This window comes from Hemibagrus wyckioides, linkage group LG12, assembly GCF_019097595.1.
Source record: "Hemibagrus wyckioides isolate EC202008001 linkage group LG12, SWU_Hwy_1.0, whole genome shotgun sequence".
NCBI classification, from domain to species: Eukaryota; Metazoa; Chordata; class Actinopteri; order Siluriformes; family Bagridae; genus Hemibagrus; species Hemibagrus wyckioides.
The window spans coordinates 4,448,990-4,470,763 of record NC_080721.1 but is presented as its reverse complement, the minus strand read 5'-3'; the positions used below and the strand labels follow the sequence as shown (position 1 = coordinate 4,470,763).

At 40.4% G+C, this 21,774-nt stretch overlaps 1 protein-coding gene across 7 annotated transcripts in view; it reads left to right on the top strand.

Annotated features, from left to right (window-relative positions):
* Positions 1-21,774, top strand: part of phactr4a (phosphatase and actin regulator 4a) — a 51,815-nt gene that overhangs the window by 8,860 nt on the left and 21,181 nt on the right. For 3 of the 7 annotated variants that reach the window (XM_058404422.1, XM_058404427.1, XM_058404426.1), the window contains exon 1: positions 9,980-10,136. In XM_058404422.1, coding sequence (XP_058260405.1) covers positions 10,073-10,136 — 64 coding nt within the window. In that variant the 5' untranslated portion in view covers positions 9,980-10,072. Of the gene's footprint in view, positions 1-9,722; positions 9,763-9,979; positions 10,137-20,089; positions 20,564-21,774 lie in introns of those variants that run through there. The other 4 variants (XM_058404424.1, XM_058404425.1, XM_058404429.1 and 1 more) reach the window with 3 other exon arrangements.

The following is a 21,774-nucleotide window of genomic DNA, read 5'->3' as shown; positions in this document are numbered from 1 at the left end:
CACACGTGAACGGAAGAGGATTTGGGCCGAATGTGTGTTGTGATGAAGGCACACGACACGTCTCGGCCCAAATCTGTGAAAATCTGGCGTCACTTTTGATCCATTTATTCAGAGTGTAATACTTCCACAAGTCTCTGTATCACCTGTGCATGGGATGAAGTGGGCCCGCTCTGCTCTCCGGGGCGTTTCGGCGTGTTTAAACCTGTGTGATTGTGTGTAGGTTGCGCTCCGTGAGAACAGAACAGCACTGATGGCTCATCTGCTTCAGTGGTTCATCATATAAATAGCTTACAGCAGCGAAACAGGTTTAACAGTCTGTCTCCTGCAGAACAAGGCGCAATTAGTAAAGGTGCATATTTTACAGTTTTTAAAAGCCTAGGAAACAAGTTAAAGTCGACTGAAAGACGAGACTGGAGACGGATAGGAGTGTTGGTGAAGGCGGAAGATGAAGCGTTCGCCCATTTAAATACATGAAGCCTATATTGGGGAGGAATTTGTTTTAAAGAGCCAAAGAGGTTTTGTCACAGACATGCACGATACAGAGAGAAAAACAATCGTACAAACTGCATTGCTTTTTATTAGCGATGTTCAGAAAACTTTATATTGAAAAGCAAAAAATTAAGTTTGTGATGTATACATCACTGCACAGTGAAATTCTTTCTTCGCATATCCCATCCTTTGGTGTTGGGGTCAGAGTTAGCCATGATGCAGCGCCCCTGGAGCAGAGTGGGTTGGGGGCCTTGCTCAAGAGCCCAACGGTGGTGCTGGGGCTTGAACCCCGATCAACTGGTCAACAACCCAGAGCCTTAACCACTTGAGGTTCCACCTCCCCTATAACCTTATAGCTGCGTTTAATGTGCTGTGAGGAAAAAAAGTTATTATTATTATTGTGTATTTCTTATTATTAATATTATTATTTTAATATCTAACTTATTCAGAATTAAACGAGCTTCACGGTTGCGTTACATGCCTCTTTCACCCTTGCATCGCATTCGTGCCGAAATGAAAAGCTGTCACTGTACAGCCACAACCTCTGAAGCTGTACTCAGGGCCATGCCTGGAATTAGAAAAGAGCCTGAAAGTCTAAAGCTGCTTCCCAAATCACGTACTACACACTTACACTACGCACTATTAACTCGTGTATGACTTTTAAAAGGACTGTATCGTCTCGAACGGGAGCAAAGTTGAACAGTCGAGTGCATAAAGTGACCGACATTCCACACTTCCATGTTTATTTATATTTTGACCCCGAGTATTTGAAGTGCACTACTTTCTCTTGTTGGAGTTTTCAGTGTGAACGCACTGTGTGATATTTGTGCTATACAATGTGTAGAATAGTGCATAAGTATGCGATTTGGGACACACCTTAATCTTCCAGGAGGCGTTGTCATCCATATGAAAGCCTCTTCTGCTTCTTCATTCCTTAGAGTGATTGATGTCAGCTCAAGAGATGAATGAAACCCAACGAAGCTCGGCTTATGTTTTGTTGAAAGGCAACACTATCAGCGTACTGTGTTTTTTCATTTTCAATGCTTGCACGGTATACACAGTGTTACTGCAGGAGGAATAAACACTTCCTGTCAAAAACAAACGACAACACAAGAGTGGACGAATCAAAGAGAAGTGAAAGCTCCAGTTTGCTGCTCAAGACTGACTGTGGCTTTCTGGGATTTCCTTCTGGGAAGTTTTTACGTATTTAAGTCGTAAATGATGAGGTCAGGTGCGTCCACGTCACTTTGGTCGGCACAAGATGGAGGTTAACTTTTCTTTGAATTAACTACAAAAAATATAACAAGGGTTATAAACTACTTCTTGAAAATGAATGAGTTTCGCTTTATGTAAACTTTGAAGTTACATACAGTATTATCTCGTGATTTAATTGTACAAGCACCTGCACTGGAATTTTTGTAGGAAATAAGCTTGTTTTACTGGAAATCGGCCTGAAATCAGCTTCTATGATGAGTAAACATTACATTTTACAAATCTATCATCAAGCCAAAACGTAGCACCACCATGTTTTCTGACTGACTCAGAATCTTGAATTTCTCACTCGTAATTACGACTCTGTGGTCATGTTGATTTGTGACTCGTAAAATACGACGTCTCCACGTGTTCTGGTTTCCCAGGAAGTCTAATTCACTCGGCTAAAATTGTAGCTTCCGTAATGTAATAATGCTTAATAATGTAGGTTGAACATTAGTAGTCGGTATCCTGTCATAAATGTTTCTGCGTCCTTCTGTTTCAATCCTCAGCATCTTATGTAGCTTTATGATTAGAAACATTTGTTCCACCATGCCCAGATTGCGCAATAGTAGGTGAGTAGCTTACTCATGTCGGTGTCAGTATCGGTATTCGAGTCTGAAACTGATGGTGTTGATGCAGACTTGTTTCAACTGCTTATGTTGTTGATCTCATCACTTAGGCCTTAACTAGCTGTCTGTGGGATTGATATGATAACGATGGCTGTGTGGAGTATTAGTAGTCGTAGTCGGGACAGTTTGTGTTTCTCAGCAGACTTTACTGTAACACATGGCATGATGGAGGCTTTGCTGCGAGTCGTGTCCCTGCTAACAGAAAGGACAATTAGTTCAAGAGCAGTTCTTCTACATCACAGCTGTTACTGCTATCACCAGTCCAATGCTGAACACGAGTGTTTATTCACTCCGTATCCAGAGCTATATAGGCAGTGCATGCATACAGAAAACTTGGACTTTGATCAGTAATATTCATTAATCTTGTAGTTTCGGGCACTTTTAAGTGACTGGAGCAAAAATTGAGAATCGGACACGTGGAGGATGATCGAAACGCAACACACGAGAAAAATAAATAGGAAAAAAAAACACAACCAAAGAAAAGAGAAAACAAATGAAAACAAAATGACTGAAAACAGCCCACAAAACAACACAAGACTAAATACCACGCTAAAGAAAACAAAAAAAATAAATAAAAATAAACAAACAATACAAAAACACCAACAATTAAAACAGCCAAACAAAACCAAAATAAAATTACACAAAAACAAAAGCAGAAGAGAAAAAAAAGCTTAAATCAGAAAAGATCATACAATACATAAAGCAAACACAATACTAAGAAAATGCAACACTAAAACAGCAAAGAAACAAGTAAAAGAAAATGAAGAACAAAAGAATTGAAAAGAAACCCAAACAAAACAAAAAAGAAAACAAAACCAAGCAAAAGGAAAAAAATGGAAAACTAAGAAAAACTAAACAAAAATCACAAGAAAAGAAAAACTGTAAACAAAAAGAACACCATAAATCCAAACACAGCAAATAAATCCTAAAACAAAACAATTGAAAACAACAAAGTTATTTATTATTAGTGATTTAAAGGGTTTTAATTCCTTTAATTTCTAATTTCCTGAACTCATTTTTGTTTGTAATGAAACATTCACACGGAAACAGAAGTGTAAAACATTAGATTCTGCCTCAGCCGTGTGTGTGTGTGTGTGTGTGTGTGTGTAAAGAACAGAGCACCGATATAGTTAAATACATTAAACACTTAATATTTGTGATTCAGTTAATTACGAACAAAACAGCTCATCATGTTTGAGTAGTAAACTCTTACAGGAGAAGCCATTTTACTTCTTAACCCTAAACACCACAGACAGGGGGACTGGGCTGAAACGAATGCTTCGATTGGTTTTCGAAACTGCATTCCAAAGTGCAGCGTGACACAGTGTCCACTTCTGCTCTGGACACACGCAGCGCTCTGGCTAACTTGAGTCATGAATAAAGTGCTCTGGGCGCGGCACAGCGCTATTCAAACACTCCTTTCAAAGAGCACCAGCTAGAAATCGCAGGAATCTGTCCTTAAGGAACAATAAAGAACGAGAGAGAGCTGAGAGACTCGCTCTTTAGACACGTTTCCGGTCAGATTTCAGTTTAATATTCGGATTTTTGACTCCGTAGTTAGCTTTTTTAAAATTAATTAATAATTTTTTTTATTTTTTTATTTATAAGCTTCAGCACCTTATAAACAGAATGTATATTAAATGTATTTATTTATTAATTAATTAATTTATTTATTTTATAAGCTTCAGCACCTTATAAACAGAATGTGTATTAAATGTATTTATTTATTAATTGTTTATTTTTTAATATTTTTATGCTCAAGATATAATTTGCTGGGATTGTTCTTTCAGGCCTAGCATAAATACATTCCTTGGTACTTGTCAGTACAGATATTTATACAGGTACGACTGACCTACTTAAGTTATCGAGAGCAAAGCCAGAGGTTCAGAGCTTCATCAGTGGCAGTCATTAAAAATGAGCTTGAGGTTTACTTTTCACAGCGAGCTTAACCCCGGGTCATCGACGTTCTGAACCCTGCTTTTAACCCGGGTAGAGGAACGTCTCACGCTTATGATTTAGACCCTGAGTTATGAGACTCTGCTCTGAAGCAGCACTTCTGTACTGCGGTGTTAGAAGATGCTCAGCAGTAGACACCCAATCAGAAATGATATATATATCACATGAAAACCTGGACGTGGCAACCATTTAAAACCAAAACGTCTCTGCAGCGTCAGACCGCAAAACACTGCTACTGCTGTGATGTCTGATATCAACGAACATTCGGTCAACCACACGACAAAACCAGGCCAAAAAAAAAGATTAGAAAGCTGTGAAAGGTTACAATGCCTGCTCAGGAGCAGAATGCCAGACATTTTTTTTCCCCTCACTGACACAAAAGTGTAGGACAAGCCGTTATTTAAAGCGTTTGTGGGCTGTATTTATCCAGTCCTGGTTATCGACACCACAAATATACAAATCAGAAGGTAAACTAGGGTGTAGTAGTGTAGAGTTATGAAAAGCCAATATAAATTAGTTGAACTGCTCACTTGCTCCAGTTTCTCTACAGTCCCAGTGCTCTACCCTTAGAAATAATAGGAACTAAGAACAACATAGTACAGTGGAACCTCAGCATACGAATTGAATTCGTCCTGGAGGCGAGTTCTCAAGGTGACAATCTGTATTGCGAATCAAATTTTCCCGTAAGAAATAATGTAAATGCAGATAATCCGTTCCAGCCGCCCAAAAATATGACCAATATTCCCAATACGAAGCGTATGTAAACTGTATGGCTGCTTACAAAGAACTGATCCAAGCCAAGCATTCCATGTCAAGGCTCCTCACAGGAAGTCGTGCCACCAAGCTTGGGCTAAAAATAGAACAGACCGCCCACACCACCCATCTGTCAACAAAAAAACACCCGAAAAATCACCTAGCTTTTGAACGTTGGTATCGCGGGTTGACTCTTTCCTAACAGCTTTCACTGACTGAAAATTTCTTTGTGAAATTCGTAAACTCGCTTCGGTTGGCTTTCCACTGACGTAAACGTATTTGAACGGCTTCCAGACGTACGCGCAACTTAGCCGGCGTTCGTTTCGCTTCGTATGCCGAAAATGCTTCGTATGCCGATGCAAAATTTCAATTCTTAAGGCGAAAATTAGTAAGGGAGGGCATTCGTATGCCGAGATTTCACTGTAACTAGAAATTAAATCTTCATATATATACATACTCTATATTGCCAAAAGTATTCGCTCACCCATCCAAATAATCAGAATCAGGTGTTCCAATCACTTCCATGGCCACAGGTGTATAAAATCAAGCACCTAGGCATGCAGACTGTTTTTACAAACATTTGTGAAAGAATGGGTCGCTCTCAGGAGTTCAGTGAATTCCAGCGTGGAACTGTGATAGGATGCCACCTGTGCAACAAATCCAGTCGTGAAATTTCCTCGCTCCTAAATATTCCACAGTCAACTGTCAGCTGTATTATAAGAACGTGGAAGTGTTTGGGAACGACAGCAACTCAGCCACGAAGTGGTAGGCCACGTAAACTGACGGAGCGGGGTCAGCGGATGCTGAGGCGCATAGTGCGAAGAGGTCGCCAACTTTCTGCAGAGTCAATCGCTACAGACCTCCAAACTTCATGTGGCCTTCAGATTAGCTCAAGAACAGTGCGCAGAGAGCTTCATGGAATGGGTTTCCATGGCCGAGCAGCTGCATCCAAGCCATACGTCACCAAGTGCAATGCAAAGCACCGGATGCAGTGGTGTAAAGCACGCCGCCACTGGACTCTAGAGCAGTGGAGACGCGTTCTCTGGAGTGACGAATCGCGCTTCTCCATCTGGCAATCTGATGGACGAGTCTGGGTTTGGCGGTTGCCAGGAGAACGGTACTTGTCTGACTGCATTGTGCCAAGTGTAAAGTTTGGTGGAGGGGGGATTATGGTGTGGGTTTGTTTTTCAGGAGCTGGGCTTGGCCCCTTAGTTCCAGTGAAAGGAACTCTGAATGCTTCAGCATACCAAGACATTTTGGACAATTCCATGCTCCCAACTTTGTGGGAACAGTTTGGAGCTGGCCCCTTCCTCTTCCGACATGACTGTGCACCAGTGCACAAAGCAAGGTCCATAAAGACATGGATGACAGAGTCTGGTGTGGATGAACTTGACTGGCCTGCACAGAGTCCTGACCTCAACCCGATAGAACACCTTTGGGATGAATTAGAGCGGAGACTGAGAGCCAGGCCTTCTTGTCCAACATCAGTGTGTGACCTCACAAATGCACTTCTGGAAGAATGGTCAAAAATTTCCATAAACACACTCCTAAACCTTGTGGACAGCCTTCCCAGAAGAGTTGAAACTGTTATAGCTGCAAAGGGTGGACCGACGTCATATTGAACCCTATGGATTAGGGATGAGATGTCACTTAAGTTCATATGCGAGTCAAGGCAGGTGAGCGAATACTTTTGGCAATATAGTGTATGTAAATGTATGTATATAGTACAAACACTGTCTAGAGATGCTGCTACTTCTTTCCAAGTTATATTTCTTCATCATGTATCTATACACATATTTACTGAGAGGTTATATTTATAGACAGGACAAGATGAAAATTGCAGTTATAAGGTTTCCTGCATTTGCATCTTGCAGACACAGGAAGTAACTGCAGTCAAGGGTCTAAAATTGAAAGAGGGGAATTTTTAGAATGCGGCACTTAGCTAATCATTTTTATATTAGGGGTTAGTAAATTGAACCTAGCTTACATGTCAGTTGTTATGCTGCTGCTTTGTCCCTCGCTGCCAGCTCAGCATCACACCGCAGCTCCATGTCGCACACGTGCACGTCTCTTTGTGGCTTGTTAGTGTAAACAACTGTAGGCTTCTGGATTTAAGCTTCATATAAGATAAATACATCTGCATTTACAGCAAAATCTGCCCACTATAGGCAACAATTAACTTCATGATCATGTACTATGTAGTAGAACCACCAAGGAGGTCCTTGTTTTAAACTAAGTGGAAATAAATGCCTCGTCTTAGTCACCCTTATTTTTATAGCTTGAGCTTCACAGTATCTAGTTTCAGTGCTCTTCCTCCTTTTTTCTCTTGCTCTTTCTCTCGTCTGTGCTTTCAAGTCATCACTTTATTATCAGCTCCTGCATCAGCTCAGATGAAAGTTCAAACAAGGCGAAGCTTTCTGTTGCATTTCTTCACAACACACAACCACAGACCGATACACAGCGAATAAAAGATGACAGGAGCATGCAGTGTTAACTCTTATCCGCCCTGAGGTCTTGTGAGACCGAGCGGGAAGCTGTTACTGCCCTCAGAAACAAGATTATTCTTCAACAATATCATCATGTCCCGAAGTGTTGCATTCCTGTCCTACCACAGACTTTTGCATATGGTTGCAATTTGTTTCTGTAGTTGGTTACTTTTTAAATGGAAAACGTTTTTGTAATGATGATGCTAATCACTTTATAAATATTTAGATTGTGTAGCAATATTTGTTAGTAATAGCATTAGTAGTACTAGTATAAATAAGTAGTGTTAGTTATAGGAGGATAGGAGTAACAGTAGGTGCTGTAGTAGTGTTTTAGTAGGTGATGTAAACTAGTAGTATTAGTACTGGTTGCAGTAGTAACAGCAACTGTAGTAGTAGTTGTTCTTTCGGCTGCTCCCTGTTTGGGGTCGCCACAGCGGATCATCTGGTTTTGATTTGGCAAAGGTTTTTACACCTGAAGCCCTCCCTGGTCCAACCCTCCCATTTAATCTCTTTTTATCTCTTCAGTGGCTGGGTTAGGGCCCTGCCCAGGAATCGAGCCCGGGCCACGGCAATGAGAGTGCGGGATCCTGCCGCTGGTCCACTAGGAGGCTAATAGTAACTGTAGTAGTATTAGCGGATACTAGTGATCGGACGTTCGGATCATTTTACCGACTCACATCTTTGAATCTCGTTCAGCAAAATGAAAAATCTTTCTAGTCATTTTGTTCATTTCAACAGAATATAATTACAGGTCACGTGTTAATAGACACATCTACCTATGCAAACGTTGATCACATTTAGAATAAGACAAAACTATAAGGACAGATTGTAGGAAACGGAAATAGTTAATTCGCTGCTTAGCACGGCCGTTAAGCTATGCAGTTTGTTTAGTTTACCTCACCTCCCGTCCGAGTCTTTCGTTATTTCATCACGTCACATGCTCATAGGCGGAAACCATGTAGTTTGGACCAGAAAAAGAGATCAGTTCATCTCCCGATTCTTCGGGTTAGAGCCCATGAGGCTGTCATACGATGAACAAACGACTCAGGAGATGAACTAATCATGTTTCCCGTCAAGAGGAGACCTATAGGATGGTCAATACAGAATGGACGAATCGCTCTCTGAGACGACTCGAGTCATATTAAGGATTCGTTCAAAATGAACGAATCATTTATAAACGACACATCACTAGTAGTTAATGTCATAACTGTAATAGTAGTAGTTGTTCTAATAGCAATAATAGTAATAGTTAAAGTAGTAATAATAGCTGTAATAGTAGTTGGAGTACTAACTATCGGAGTAATAGTACTAACAGCGGTAGTAGTAGTTAGAAGTAATACCAGTAATGGTTGTAGTAGTCATACCAATGAGTGTAGTAGTACTAATAGTAGTTGAAGTCAGAACTGTAGTAGTAGGCATAGTTGAAGTAGTAACTATAACTAGTAGTAATAGTGAAGGAAGTAATAACCTTTGAAGTAGCAATAGTTGATACAGTAATATTAAAAGTGGTAACAGTAACAGCTGTAGTAGTAGTAGAAGTAGTAACAGTAGTATCTACAACTAGTAGTAGTAGTTATAGTACTTGAGGTTATAACTTATCTAACTTTTATAGTAGTAGCCCTAATAGTTGTAACAGTACTAATAGTAGTAATAGTGGTTGAACTTATAACAGTTGTAGTAATAGTAATGGGTCCAGTGATGGTAATATTATAGTTATATAGTATACTAATAGTAGTTGAAGTAATATCTGCAGTAGTAATGGTGGAATAGGAGTAGTAGTAGTAACTGTAATGATTGAAGTAGTAGTACTAGTAGTTGAAAAAGTAATAGTAACTGTAGTCGTAATAGTGGTTGAAGTAATAGTGGCTGTAGTAGTTAAAATGATGGCCGTATTAATAATAGCTGTAATAGTAGTTGAACTGTACTAGCAATAGTTGAAGGAGTAGTGATCGTAAAAGTTTTTGTAAGTTGTATTTACCGTGGTAAAATGAGTATTGTCATTTTTGTCTTATTTGTTTGTTTGTTTGTTGCTTCAATGTTTTTACATTTGTAAAGCATTTCCACCGTCTTCCTCAACCCTGCATAGGGGATTGTGCTTAAACTTATTTATAAAGCTGTTATTGATACTCCCCTAATTTCAACTCTTCTGTTTTAGATACCTCAGAGCTGCTGCGATACTGGAATGGAAAAGCGAGGTAAGGCAGCCTTCATTCTTCTCTTTCTTCAGCGTGACTAGCGCTTTTTCAAACTCATGCTAGTGAAACAGTCAGGTTTTTCCTTCTTGGCAGCAAGTCATCAAAAGTGAAAAGTCCAGGCTCCGGTGACATCATGAAAATGCAAATGCGGGCAGTAGGTAGGGCGGTGATTCGCCACAGCCGATCATGTGACGCCGACGTCTTGTCGAGTAGGTGATATCTGATCTCACGTTGCACAGTCTACACGCCTTCAGGTGTGCTGTTCTCTAGATCTTTGTACTTTGGTGCGTGTGCGTGCGCGTGTATACACATGTCTCGTATTGTTGAGTCTATGGATGAAGGGGATCACGCTGTAGACCAGGGGACTATCTCAGGTAGGACAAATCCTGTTCAGGAAGTTCAATGCTGAGAGTGTTTGTGGAAAGTCTTTTTACGCTGTTATGATCGTGTGTGTTTTCCACTCCCAGATCTGACGGGTCACATGACTCTAGTCCTTTCACGCCTGAGTGCTTTGTCTGTTTCAGCACACCTGATTAATTGAACTGGGAGCGTTGAAGCAGTGAAACTCCAAGCTATGCTTTGTTGTCGTTTATACCTGAGAGTAACCTTCTTCCTTTTATTTATTTTTTTTTTTACACTCTTTAAGTCTGAAACAAAATCTGTGTTTCTATGAGCAAATGGACAGAACAGAGAACCTTTAGGTTCAGAGCTAGCTTGATAGTTGAATGCTAATTTCTAGCGTTCTGGTTTCCTTTTATAGCTTCTTCTCAATCGACAGCCTTGTTTACGATTTACGTTTAGGGTGTGATGTGTTTCGTGTCACTGTTGCCATCTGCTTTACTTCTTTAATGGAAAGTAATTTGTATGTTTTAAGTGTGTTTTTTATACATGTTAGCTACTTATTTGTTTATTATTATTATTAGAGATAAAGCACTATATCAATTTTTCTGGCTTGAAACAAAATACTGAAACCTCTCTATACCCATCCATGTTTTTCTTTTTCTTTTAAGAATTACTAAACTTTTATATTTCTTTAACTGAATAAAAAAAAATATATATTCATAGCTGAAGTTCATGACCTGCATAATGCCACACCTTTCTATTATATCTTAAATATAATCAAATATAAATGTAATAACCATCACTCCTGACAAAAAATACAGCCAGTGCTCTTTGTTCCTTGTATGTAAACATTTGAAGGAAAATAATAATAATAATAAATTCCGAAACCCTTTCCAATCTTTGCAATTTGTTACACGATCTAATGAAATTCCTTCAGTTTTTTCCCGTCCATTATCCGATCCACCATTTTATTCTGATATCCAGTACATCGGATCGGTTCCAGCAACAACACTACTAAAGTATAGTAATATTTTTGTTAGATTTTAATAACCCCAGCAGTAGTAATTGTATTAGTAGTACTGATAATAGTTAGGGTTAGTTGAGCAATGCTAGCAGTTGTGGTAGTGACTGTAATGCAGATGTGATGGTAAGATAGTGGTGGTAGTAATAGCCGCAGTTGTACTTGTACTAGAAGTATTTGTGTAAGCGTGGTGGTAGTACTAGTGTAATCATAGTAGCTGTTGTAATACTAGTTGTAGTAATATAGAAGTACTAGTTATTGTGCTATTGTTGGTGTAGTAGTGGTAATATGACTGTAGTAACAGTAACACAGATATAATACTAATTCTGGTTGTAGTTGTTGTACCAGCAGTAGTGCTTGTACTAGTTCTAGCGGTCGTAGTAGTAACAATAATTATCGGAATTGTGGTTAGTAGTTATAGTAGCAACAGTCCTGTCAATACAAGTGGTAGTAGTAGTACAGGCGATAGCAGTTGTGGTGGTAGTAATAGTAGCAGGACTAGTTGTAATTTTAGTAACAGTAATACAGAAGGCATGGTAGTTGTAGTGTTTATTGTAGCGCTAGTAGTGTTAGTTGTAGTGGTGCTAGTTGTTGCAGTATTAACAGAAGTACAATAGTAGTTATATTTGTAGTAGTAGTAACAGTAATGCAGGAGGGATGATAAGGGTCTGGGTACTAGCAGTAGTACTAGTTATAGTGATGGTAGCAGTTGTGGTAATACAACTGGTAGTTATTAACAGGAGTAATGATGAGGCTCTGGGTGTTAGTAGTTGTACTAGTACAAGTTGTAGGTATATTAGTATTGGTACTAGCTGTCATGATTGTAAGTGTATGGTAGTGTTAGTACTACTATTACAAGCTATATCTTCTGCCCTCGCCGTGTCACATGTTCTAACCTCAAAAATAATTCCTGCAAGTTTTCATGTTAGCACAAATGTGGTGTGTTGTAGTGATTGGACCTTGACTCTATCCATCCACTAAATATTTGGTGTGTGCGTGTATTGGCTTGAGTAAAAGATGGAAGGAAAGAGAGGAATTAGAAAGTGATGTCTGGGTAAAGCAGATGTTGTTGGGTAAATACACCGATAATGCAGAGAGGGGAGAAGACATCCTGCCAGACATCTACCCTGTGTGTGTGTGTCATAAAATAACTTAAAGATCTGCCACTCCTGTTCCTGCCCCGGTTTCACAACCTGTACACATAAAATAATCCCTCTGTGTGTGTGTGTGTGTGTGTGTGTGTACACCTGAGCTTCACGTCATCACAAAAGGTTTGTTTGAATCAACTTTATGGACACTAGCTGTACAATGAAGAACTTGTGGTGATTTTGAGATTTTATTTATTTTTAAAAGATCAATTAAATTGTTCTCTATTAAAACTTCAGCCGTCCAGCTCTCCATCTTGTTGCTAGCTGAAGCTGCAGTAGCGAGGTTGTGCTTTAGAGGGAGCTTTAGAATAAAGGCTGATGGAGTTTATCCTGCTTCAGGTGTTCATGCGTAACAGTTTCTTCCGAGATAAATTGTGTGTACGTTTTTATCTTCACCGTCAACTTCCTCCAAACACTTTCTGGTGACGCAGCAGTGTGTTCATCATAAACACCTAAGATGTTGTGAAGGTCCTACAGCATGGTGGATTTTGTTGCGAAGTTTGTTTCCGATACTTTAAACACCTCACTCATAATGTATGACTAGGCTTTATTTGCCTTATTATACAGAGTTTCTATATGATAGATCATCTTTTCTGTATCTAGATTATTTGAGCTGTTTTAGGGCTTCTGTGTATGGAAATGGCAGGATTTGAAAATAAAGATAATATAAGAAAGACGTCACAGCGTTTGGAGAATAATTCTGTAGGGTAAGATTTTGAGAAAACATTATGGTATTTTAAGGGGAAAAAACATTATTTTGAGAATATAATAAAAAATTAAATAATAAATAAATAGGTGGAAAAGTCATAATAATCTGACTACAAACTGTAATATTTTAAGAATAATAGTTATAGCTGTAAAAAAAAAATAATAAAAAAAGTATAGTAAAAATAATATAAAATAATAAATAAAAATAGTTATTGCTGTAGTTACAAAAAATAATTATTTCTATTTTACTTTATGTGAAGGGCCACTTATTTATTTATTTTTATTTTTATAAATAAATAATAATTTTTTTATATATACAATATTTTAAGAAAAAAGTCACAATACTGCAAGAAAGTCCTAACACTATTCCAACAGGCTACATATAAATTTTGGATGTTGTTGAAAGGAAGAAAGGCGAACAGTGTCCAGATTCAGAGCTGTTGATGATGGATTAGGTTTGCGTGCTGCTCAGCGAGGCCGTGTACAGAACGTTAAATCGGAGCGATCGATCCCGAAGGAGCCGAACTCCGACACGCTCCGTGTTTCCAACAGCGCACAGCATATGGACCAGAACGATAAACCGGAGTCTAATGGAGAGTTAATATGCCGTGACGCATCAGGGCTCGGCTGCTGTACCGAGAGCGCCGGCCGGTCTGTCTGCAGCTTTAGCCATCGATAACCTTAAATGTGACCGCTTCATTTTCACCATGCTGTCCCACTGTTATCACTTCACTTTATTCTCAGAAAACTGCACCAGTCTGAGTATCAGTGCATTTCGTAGTGTATATTGTAGAAGTTGTATGTAATATATACATGTATGGTTGAGTTCAATTTGGGGGTTTTGGGCCAAGGGTCAGTAGCGTACTTGTGAAGAGAAAATAAAGATAAAAGAAGGACATTTTTATTGGATTGTTATAATACTACAATTATTTTCTAGTATTATAATGATCCAGAATTCTCTGGGCACTTTATTTCCTCAAAGGTGCCACTAGGTGGATTAGCTGCACTACTCTCTCTCTCTCTCTCTCCCACTGTGTGTATGTGTGTGTGTGTGTTTCAGGAAGGGTGTATTTGTGCTGTGCTCCCAGAATGCACACTGATTCATTGCAGCTCAGGTTAAACCAGTTATTACTTCATTATACAATGAATGAATTCATTCATCAGACAATCATGTAATTCACACACACACACGCATACATATATTATATATGCATATGTGTATGTATATACATCAGGCATAACATTATGACCACCTGCCTAATATTGGGTTGGTCCCCCTTTTGCCACCAAGACAGCGCTGACCCGTCCTGCACTGTGTATTCTGACCCCTTTCTATCAGAACCAGCATTAACTTCAGCAGTTTGAGCAACAGTAGCTCGCCTGTTGGATTAAATCACACGAACCAGCCTTCACTCCCCACGTACATCATGGAACCTTGACCACCCATGACCCTGTCCCTGGTTCACCACTGTTCCTTCCTTGGACCACTTTTGATAGATACTGACCACTGCAGATCGGGAACACCCCACAAGAGCTGCAGTTTTGGAGATGCTCTGATCCAGTGGTCTAGCCATCACAATTTGGCCCTTCGTCAAACTCGTTCAAATCCTTACGCTTGTCCATTTTTCCTGCTTCTAACACATCAACTTTGAGGACAAAATGTTCACCTGCTACCTAATATATCCCACCCACTAACAGGGGCCATGATGAGGAGATCATCAGCGTTATTCACTTCACCGGTCACTGCTCAGAATCTCAGAATGTTGTGATTCAATTATAAATCAATTTTAAAGATCAGAAAGCCTTTAGCATAGAGTTTTATGCTAAAGGAACTACTGAATAATTGAAATTCAAAATGAAGTGTGTGTAATCATTTTATGAAGAGTGTTAAGTCAGTTTAATTCTTTCTGTCCTGTGTGTGTGTGTGTGTGTGTGTGTGTGTGTGTGTGTGTGTGTGTGTGTATATATAAACAGTGCTGTCTCTGGCTGGTACGAGACACACAGCACTCTGCTTTTCTGAACTCCCGAATCTCTCCATGTACACATCTGAGAAAATGTCTTTAGCATTACATCATAACCGTTTCATATATTCCCCAAAACATTCTTCATGTACTTATTCACGCTCGACTCGATGGCACTTTTAAACCTGAGAAACATCACTGCAGATTTTACCTGTCTGATCTGTACAAGTCGTTTGTGAGCATGCTCCATGAGGGTGTTGAAGAAGGATGTTTAATGCGGAGGTGTTTGTAAATCTCCAGTCACACACAGTTCCTTACTGATGAACTTCTACTTCTCCAGATAAGCGGCTGACATGATGAACAGTGGCGATGCTTTATATCTTTTAACAGTTGACTGTTAAGGATTAGTTCATGACTATGAATAAGGTTATGTTTTGTATCACAGCGTTGAACACAGGGAGAACACACACTCTCATACACACTCACATACACACACATGCTCTCTCTCACACACACTCACTCACATACACACACATGCTCTCTCACACACACTCACATACATACATACACACACGTGCTCTCTCTCTCTCTCTCGCACTCACACACACACACTCACATACACACATGCTCACATACACACACATGCTCTCTCTCACACACAATCACATACATACATACATACATACATACTCATACACACACGTGCTCTCTCTCTCTCGCACTCACACACACACTCACATACATACATACTCTCACACACACACGTGCTCTCTCTCTCTCGCACTCACATACACACATGCTCACATACACACACATGCTCTCTCTCACACACAATCACATACATACATACATACATACTCACATACACACACACATGTGCTCTCTCTCTCTCACTCACACACACTCACATACATACATACTCACATACACACACATGTGCTCTCTCTCTCTCTCGCACTCACACACACACATACTCACATACACACACACGTTCTCTCTCTCTCTCGAACTCACACGCACACACTCACATACATACATACATACATACATACATACATACTCACATACACACATGCTCACATACACACATGCTCTCACACAATCACATACATACATACTCGCATACACACACGTGCGCTCTCTCTCTCGCACTCTCACATACACACACACACACACACGTGCTCTCTCTCTCTCTCTCGCACATACTCATATACACACATGTGCTCGCTCTGTCTCACACACACTCACATACATACATACTCGCATACACACACGTGCTCTCTCTCTCTCTCGCACTCACACACACACACATACACTCATATACACACACACGTGCTCTCTCTCTCTCGCACTCACACACACACTCACATACACATGCTCACATACACACACATGCTCACAATCACACATACATACATACATACTCACATACACACACGTGCTCTCTCTCTCGCACTCACACACATACACACACACGTGTTCTCTCTCTCTCTCTCTCTCTCGCACTCACACACACACATACACTCATATACACACACACGTGCTCTCTCTCTCTCGCACTCACATACACATGCTCACATACACACACATGCTCACAATCACACATACATACATACATACTCACATACTCTCTCTCTCTCGCACACACTCACATACATACACACACACACACACACACACACGTGCTCTCTCTCTCTCTCTCTCTCACTCACACACACACTCACATACATACATACATACTCGCATACACACACGTGCTCTCTCTCTCGCACTCACACACACATACACTCATATACACACACACGTGCTCTCTCTCTCGCACACACACACACACACTCACATACACACATGCTCACATACACACATGCTCTCTCTCACACACAATCACATACATACATACATACATACTCACATACACACACGTGCTCTCTCTCTCGCACTCACACACACACACACATACTCACATACACACACACGTGTTCTCTCTCTCTCTCTCTCTCTCTCGAACTCACACGCATGCACACACTCTCATACATACATACATACTCACACACACACGTGCTCGCTCTCTCTCTCACACTCACATACACACTCACTCACATACACACACATGCTCTCACACACATGCTCTCACACAATCACATACATGCATACTCGCATACACACACGTGCTCTCTCTCTCTCGCACTCACATACACACACTCACGTGCTCTCTCTCTCTCTCTCGCACATACTCACATACACACGTGCTCGCTCTCTCACACACACACTCACATACACACACACACACGTGCTCTCTCTCTCTCGCACACACTCACATACATACACACACACACACACACACACGTGCTCTCTCTCTCTCTCTCTCGCACACACTCACATACACACATGTGCTCGCTCTCTCTCTCACACACACTCACATATACACATACATGCTCACATACACACACACGCGCTCTCTCTCTCTCTCTTACACACACACACACACACTTCTGTCTACTCTCACACAGAACACTAAAAGACGATAAAATAATTCATTTGTTTGTACTGATTGAAAAGTCGATTTCTATTCCAGCTGCTGAATGGAACGATGAACTGCTTAAATAAAGTACGAGTCAGCTTTGTGATCGTTTCCCAAAAGAGATCTAGCGAATGAGTTGTCAGGAGTTTTTTTGTTGACTTTGCCCAGCCCGAGTCGAGAGTAATGTCACACGATACTGCGGTCAAATGATTGGTTCATAGTTCAGAGGTAGATTTAACAGATGAATCAGCAATGTAAACAGCAAACACACACACAGTGTACACCGACCAGGCATAACATTATGACCACCGCCCTAATATTGGGTTGGTTCCCCTTTGGCTGCCAAAACAGCCCTGACCCGTCCTGCACTGTGTTATTCTGACACCTTTCTATCAGAACCAGCATTAACTTCTTCAGCAGTTTGAGCAACAGTATCTCGTCTGTTGGATCGGATCACACGGGTCAGCCTCCTCTCCCCACGTGCACCAATGAGCCTTGACCGCCCATGACCCTGTCCCTGGTTCACCACTGTTCCTTCCTTGGACCACTTTTGATAGATACTGACCACTGCAGACCGGGAACACCCCACAAGAGCTGCAGTTTTGGAGATGCTCTGATCCAGTCGTCTAGCCATCACAATTTGGCCCTTCGTCAATCTCACTCAAATCCTTACGCTTGTCCATTTTTCCTGCTTCTAACACATCGACTTTGAGGACAAAATGTTCACTTGCTGCCTAATATATCCCACCCACTAACAGGGGCCCTGTTAGGGCCTGATGAGGAGATCATCAGTCTTATTCACGTCACCTCTCGGTGGTCATAATGTTATGGCGGATCAGTGTATATGTAAATAGCAGACGATACACAAAAGCATAATCAACAATTCACAGCAGAAACTGCACATTATTTGGAGGAGCTACATAAAGAAGAAGAGAAGGTTTTTGACTGACTCGAGGATGCTCATGCAGTGTAGTGGTTAACATTGCAGCCTCGGGTTTGGTCCTGATCTGCCCTGAAGTGACCACGTGGAGTTTAAAATTAATTCTAAGGTTTTGAATACACAAGATCAAATCATGTTGGCTTACAAACCCAAACTGAAACCTAAAATATTTCATTCACACTGAAAACGGTGTGCACACTAAAATCACATTATTGTTATTATTATTATTATTATTATTATTATTATTATTATTATTATTTGTTTTTTTACAGAACAATGTTCAAACAATGTTTAAAAAGCTAATTGTTTCAAATATATTGTAATCTCAACTAATAACTAATGAATTTATGACGTCTTCAGCTGATGATTATTATTTACATGATCATGAGCACACAGAGTTTAAGGTCACGTTTACTTTTATCTTTGTAGATCATGTGACTAAGAAAAGGATGCGTTACTTTTACAATAAGGTCACCATGTGCTCCTTGAATCACTTCTTGAGAATTTCGCACGGTCAACATACAGGATAATGTTACAGTACCAGATTTTATTTTTATGGGTTAGATCGCCGTGTTAATCGTATGGCGCTTTGGTACAGCTTACTCTCTCTAAATAGTGTGGATTTGTTTTTAACTAAAGCCCTCTGGACAACATTTATTTATTTTTATATATACTGAACCTTGCAAAAGTATTCAGACCCCTGTCCAGTTCTCTCATTTTACTGAACTTTAACGGACACTCCGAACTGGATGTTTATATATATCAGCCATAACATTATGACCACTGACAGGTGACGTGAGTAAGACTGATGATCATCTCATCATGGCACCTGTTAGTGGGTGGGATATATTAAGGAGCAAGTGAACATTTTGTCCTCAAAGTTGATGTCAGGAAAAATGGGCAAGCGTAAGGATTTGAGCGAGTTTGACGAAGTGTGATGGCTAGACCACTGGATCAGAGCATCTCCAAAACTGCAGCTCTTGTGGTGGTGTTCCTGGTCTGCAGTGGTCAGTATCTATCAAAAGTGGTCCAAGGAAGGAACAGTGGAGAACCGGGTCATGAGCAACCAAAGGCGCATTGATGCACGTGGGGAGCGAAGGCTGGCCCGTGTGATCCGATCCAGCTAACGTAATATTAGGCAGGTGGTCGTAATGTTATGCCTGATCTCTGTGTGTGTGATGTGTGTGTATGTGTGTGTGTATGTATATATATATATATATATATATATATATAATGTGTGTGTGTGTGTGTGTGTGTTTGCGTTTATACATACAGGCATATACTGTACATATATACAGAGAGAGGGACAGATCACATGACACTTTATTTGCGCACGCACATATGTAAGAAAACACCTGAAGTCTTTAAAGCACTGAAAATTCCAGTCTAGGGTTGGGGTTAGTCAACATATTTACTGAATGGACATCTGATCTACACAATCTAATAAATGTTGCAAAAGTCAAACAGTGCAACAAACCTACAGCTGCGGTATTTATATCAGATTTATTTATCAAATATAAAGATTTATATCAGCTCATAAAAAGCAGTCAAGAATGTGCGGCAGGACACAGGTCAAAGGGGAGGCATATTTCTCACACACCTGCCATTCGCTGCGCCTCTTCATGTAATCAGATGCTCATCTGATGTCACTTCCTGCTGCCTGCAAATTCCACCTCACCCGCAGTTCATCTTGCAGCGAGCTCTTGGGTTACCTCGGCCATGTAGTGTGGCGCGTGACGTCTCCGGGGTCCTTCGACTTGCCCTTATGGCAACTCAATGTTTATTCACGTGGCTGTTTCGCTGCCGTGTGAAAAAAAACCTCTCGCACGGGAATGACGGGCATCCGAGCCTGCTGGAATACCTCAAGCTTGCAGAGTAACTTATTTACTAAGTCAGAGGTGCTCTGAGGGAGGGACCAACACACACACGCAGAGAGAGAGAGACTTGTACTGTGTGTGAAGGCGGGACGGATAAGGAAGCAAACAGAGGACGCTGAGCAAAGCCAAGCGGCTTGGGTTACTCTTTAAGTTCGCTCACTGACTACAGAAAAGGAGAGAGGATAAGAAGCAGACCGTGTTTTACCTCCCTGCCTCGGGCCTGGGAGCATGGGCCAGGGAGCTAGTGTTCAGGCTCACACACACCACTCTACTCTTAATACAGGTGAGAACACACACACACACTCACACAATTAATAGCTGACTGACAGCGTGGAATGCAGCACACAATGCAGTATTCACCTTTTCTTTTGTCAATTTTGCGTTTGGAGCTGCTCCATCCAGCTGTGCTTTACACACACTAGTGTTATGTACAGAGTTGTGCTTCTCTCATTATTCTTGTTATAAAAGACGTCCTTGTCTTTTTGTACAGAGTTATTACTTCATTGATGACAGTTCATCAGCTTTCTTTTCTCCTCCAAAACTGCGTGTATCTATCTATATACATTTTCTATTTGTTCTTCACTATGACCTCGTTCCTCACACTCTAAAGGTGGATATTTCTTTTATGCCCAGAGAAGAAAATCTATATCCTGTAGATCGTCCAGATTACCCCCGAGCTCGTAGTCACTTCTAGTCATCTCACTGTACTTTGACTATATGAAAACCAGAGCGGAAATATTGGAAGTATGTGGTTTTGGTTGTAGCCTGCATACATCAGCCTTCTTCAGAACAAACTGCAGGCTCTCATTTTTTTTTTTTTTTGCTGACTCGCTGCTATATTTAGTGTCCAGTCGTAGCTAGTCGGAGATTATGATCGGTCACAATATGTTCGTTGGCCTTTATGATTAAAAAGGTTAAAAAGTGCTTCATTTTTGAAATAGTAGAAACTTTAAAAACAGTTTATTAAAACAAAACAATGTTGTATTTGTTAAATGTTATATTTTTAATGTATAAACAAAATCTATCCATGTAATTCTAAATGTATTATAAATCTATTATATATTTGCTTATTAATAATAACCACAGTTATCATTCTTTATTATGAGATTTCAGCAGCACTAAAACTTTTTAATGGTTCTCTCAAAATCATTCAGCATCAGTAGTGGGAATATTGTGTTAAATGTTGTCTTAGTGGTTAGCTCGTTCGCCTCACACCTCCAATGTCCTGGGTTCGAGTCTCTCTTCCGCTCACTGTGTGTGTGGAGTTTGCATGTTCTCCCCGTGCTTGGTGGGTTTACTCGGGGTGCTCCGGTTTCCTCCCACAGTCCAAAGACATGCTTCTAGGCTGATTGGAGTCTCTAAATTGCCCGTAGCGTTTGATTGAGTGAGTGAATGAGCGTGTGTGCCCTGCTATGTGTTGGCACTCCGTCCAGGGTGTATCCTGCCTTGATGTGTTCCAGTTGAGATGATTCTGCACATCTTAAATTCATACAC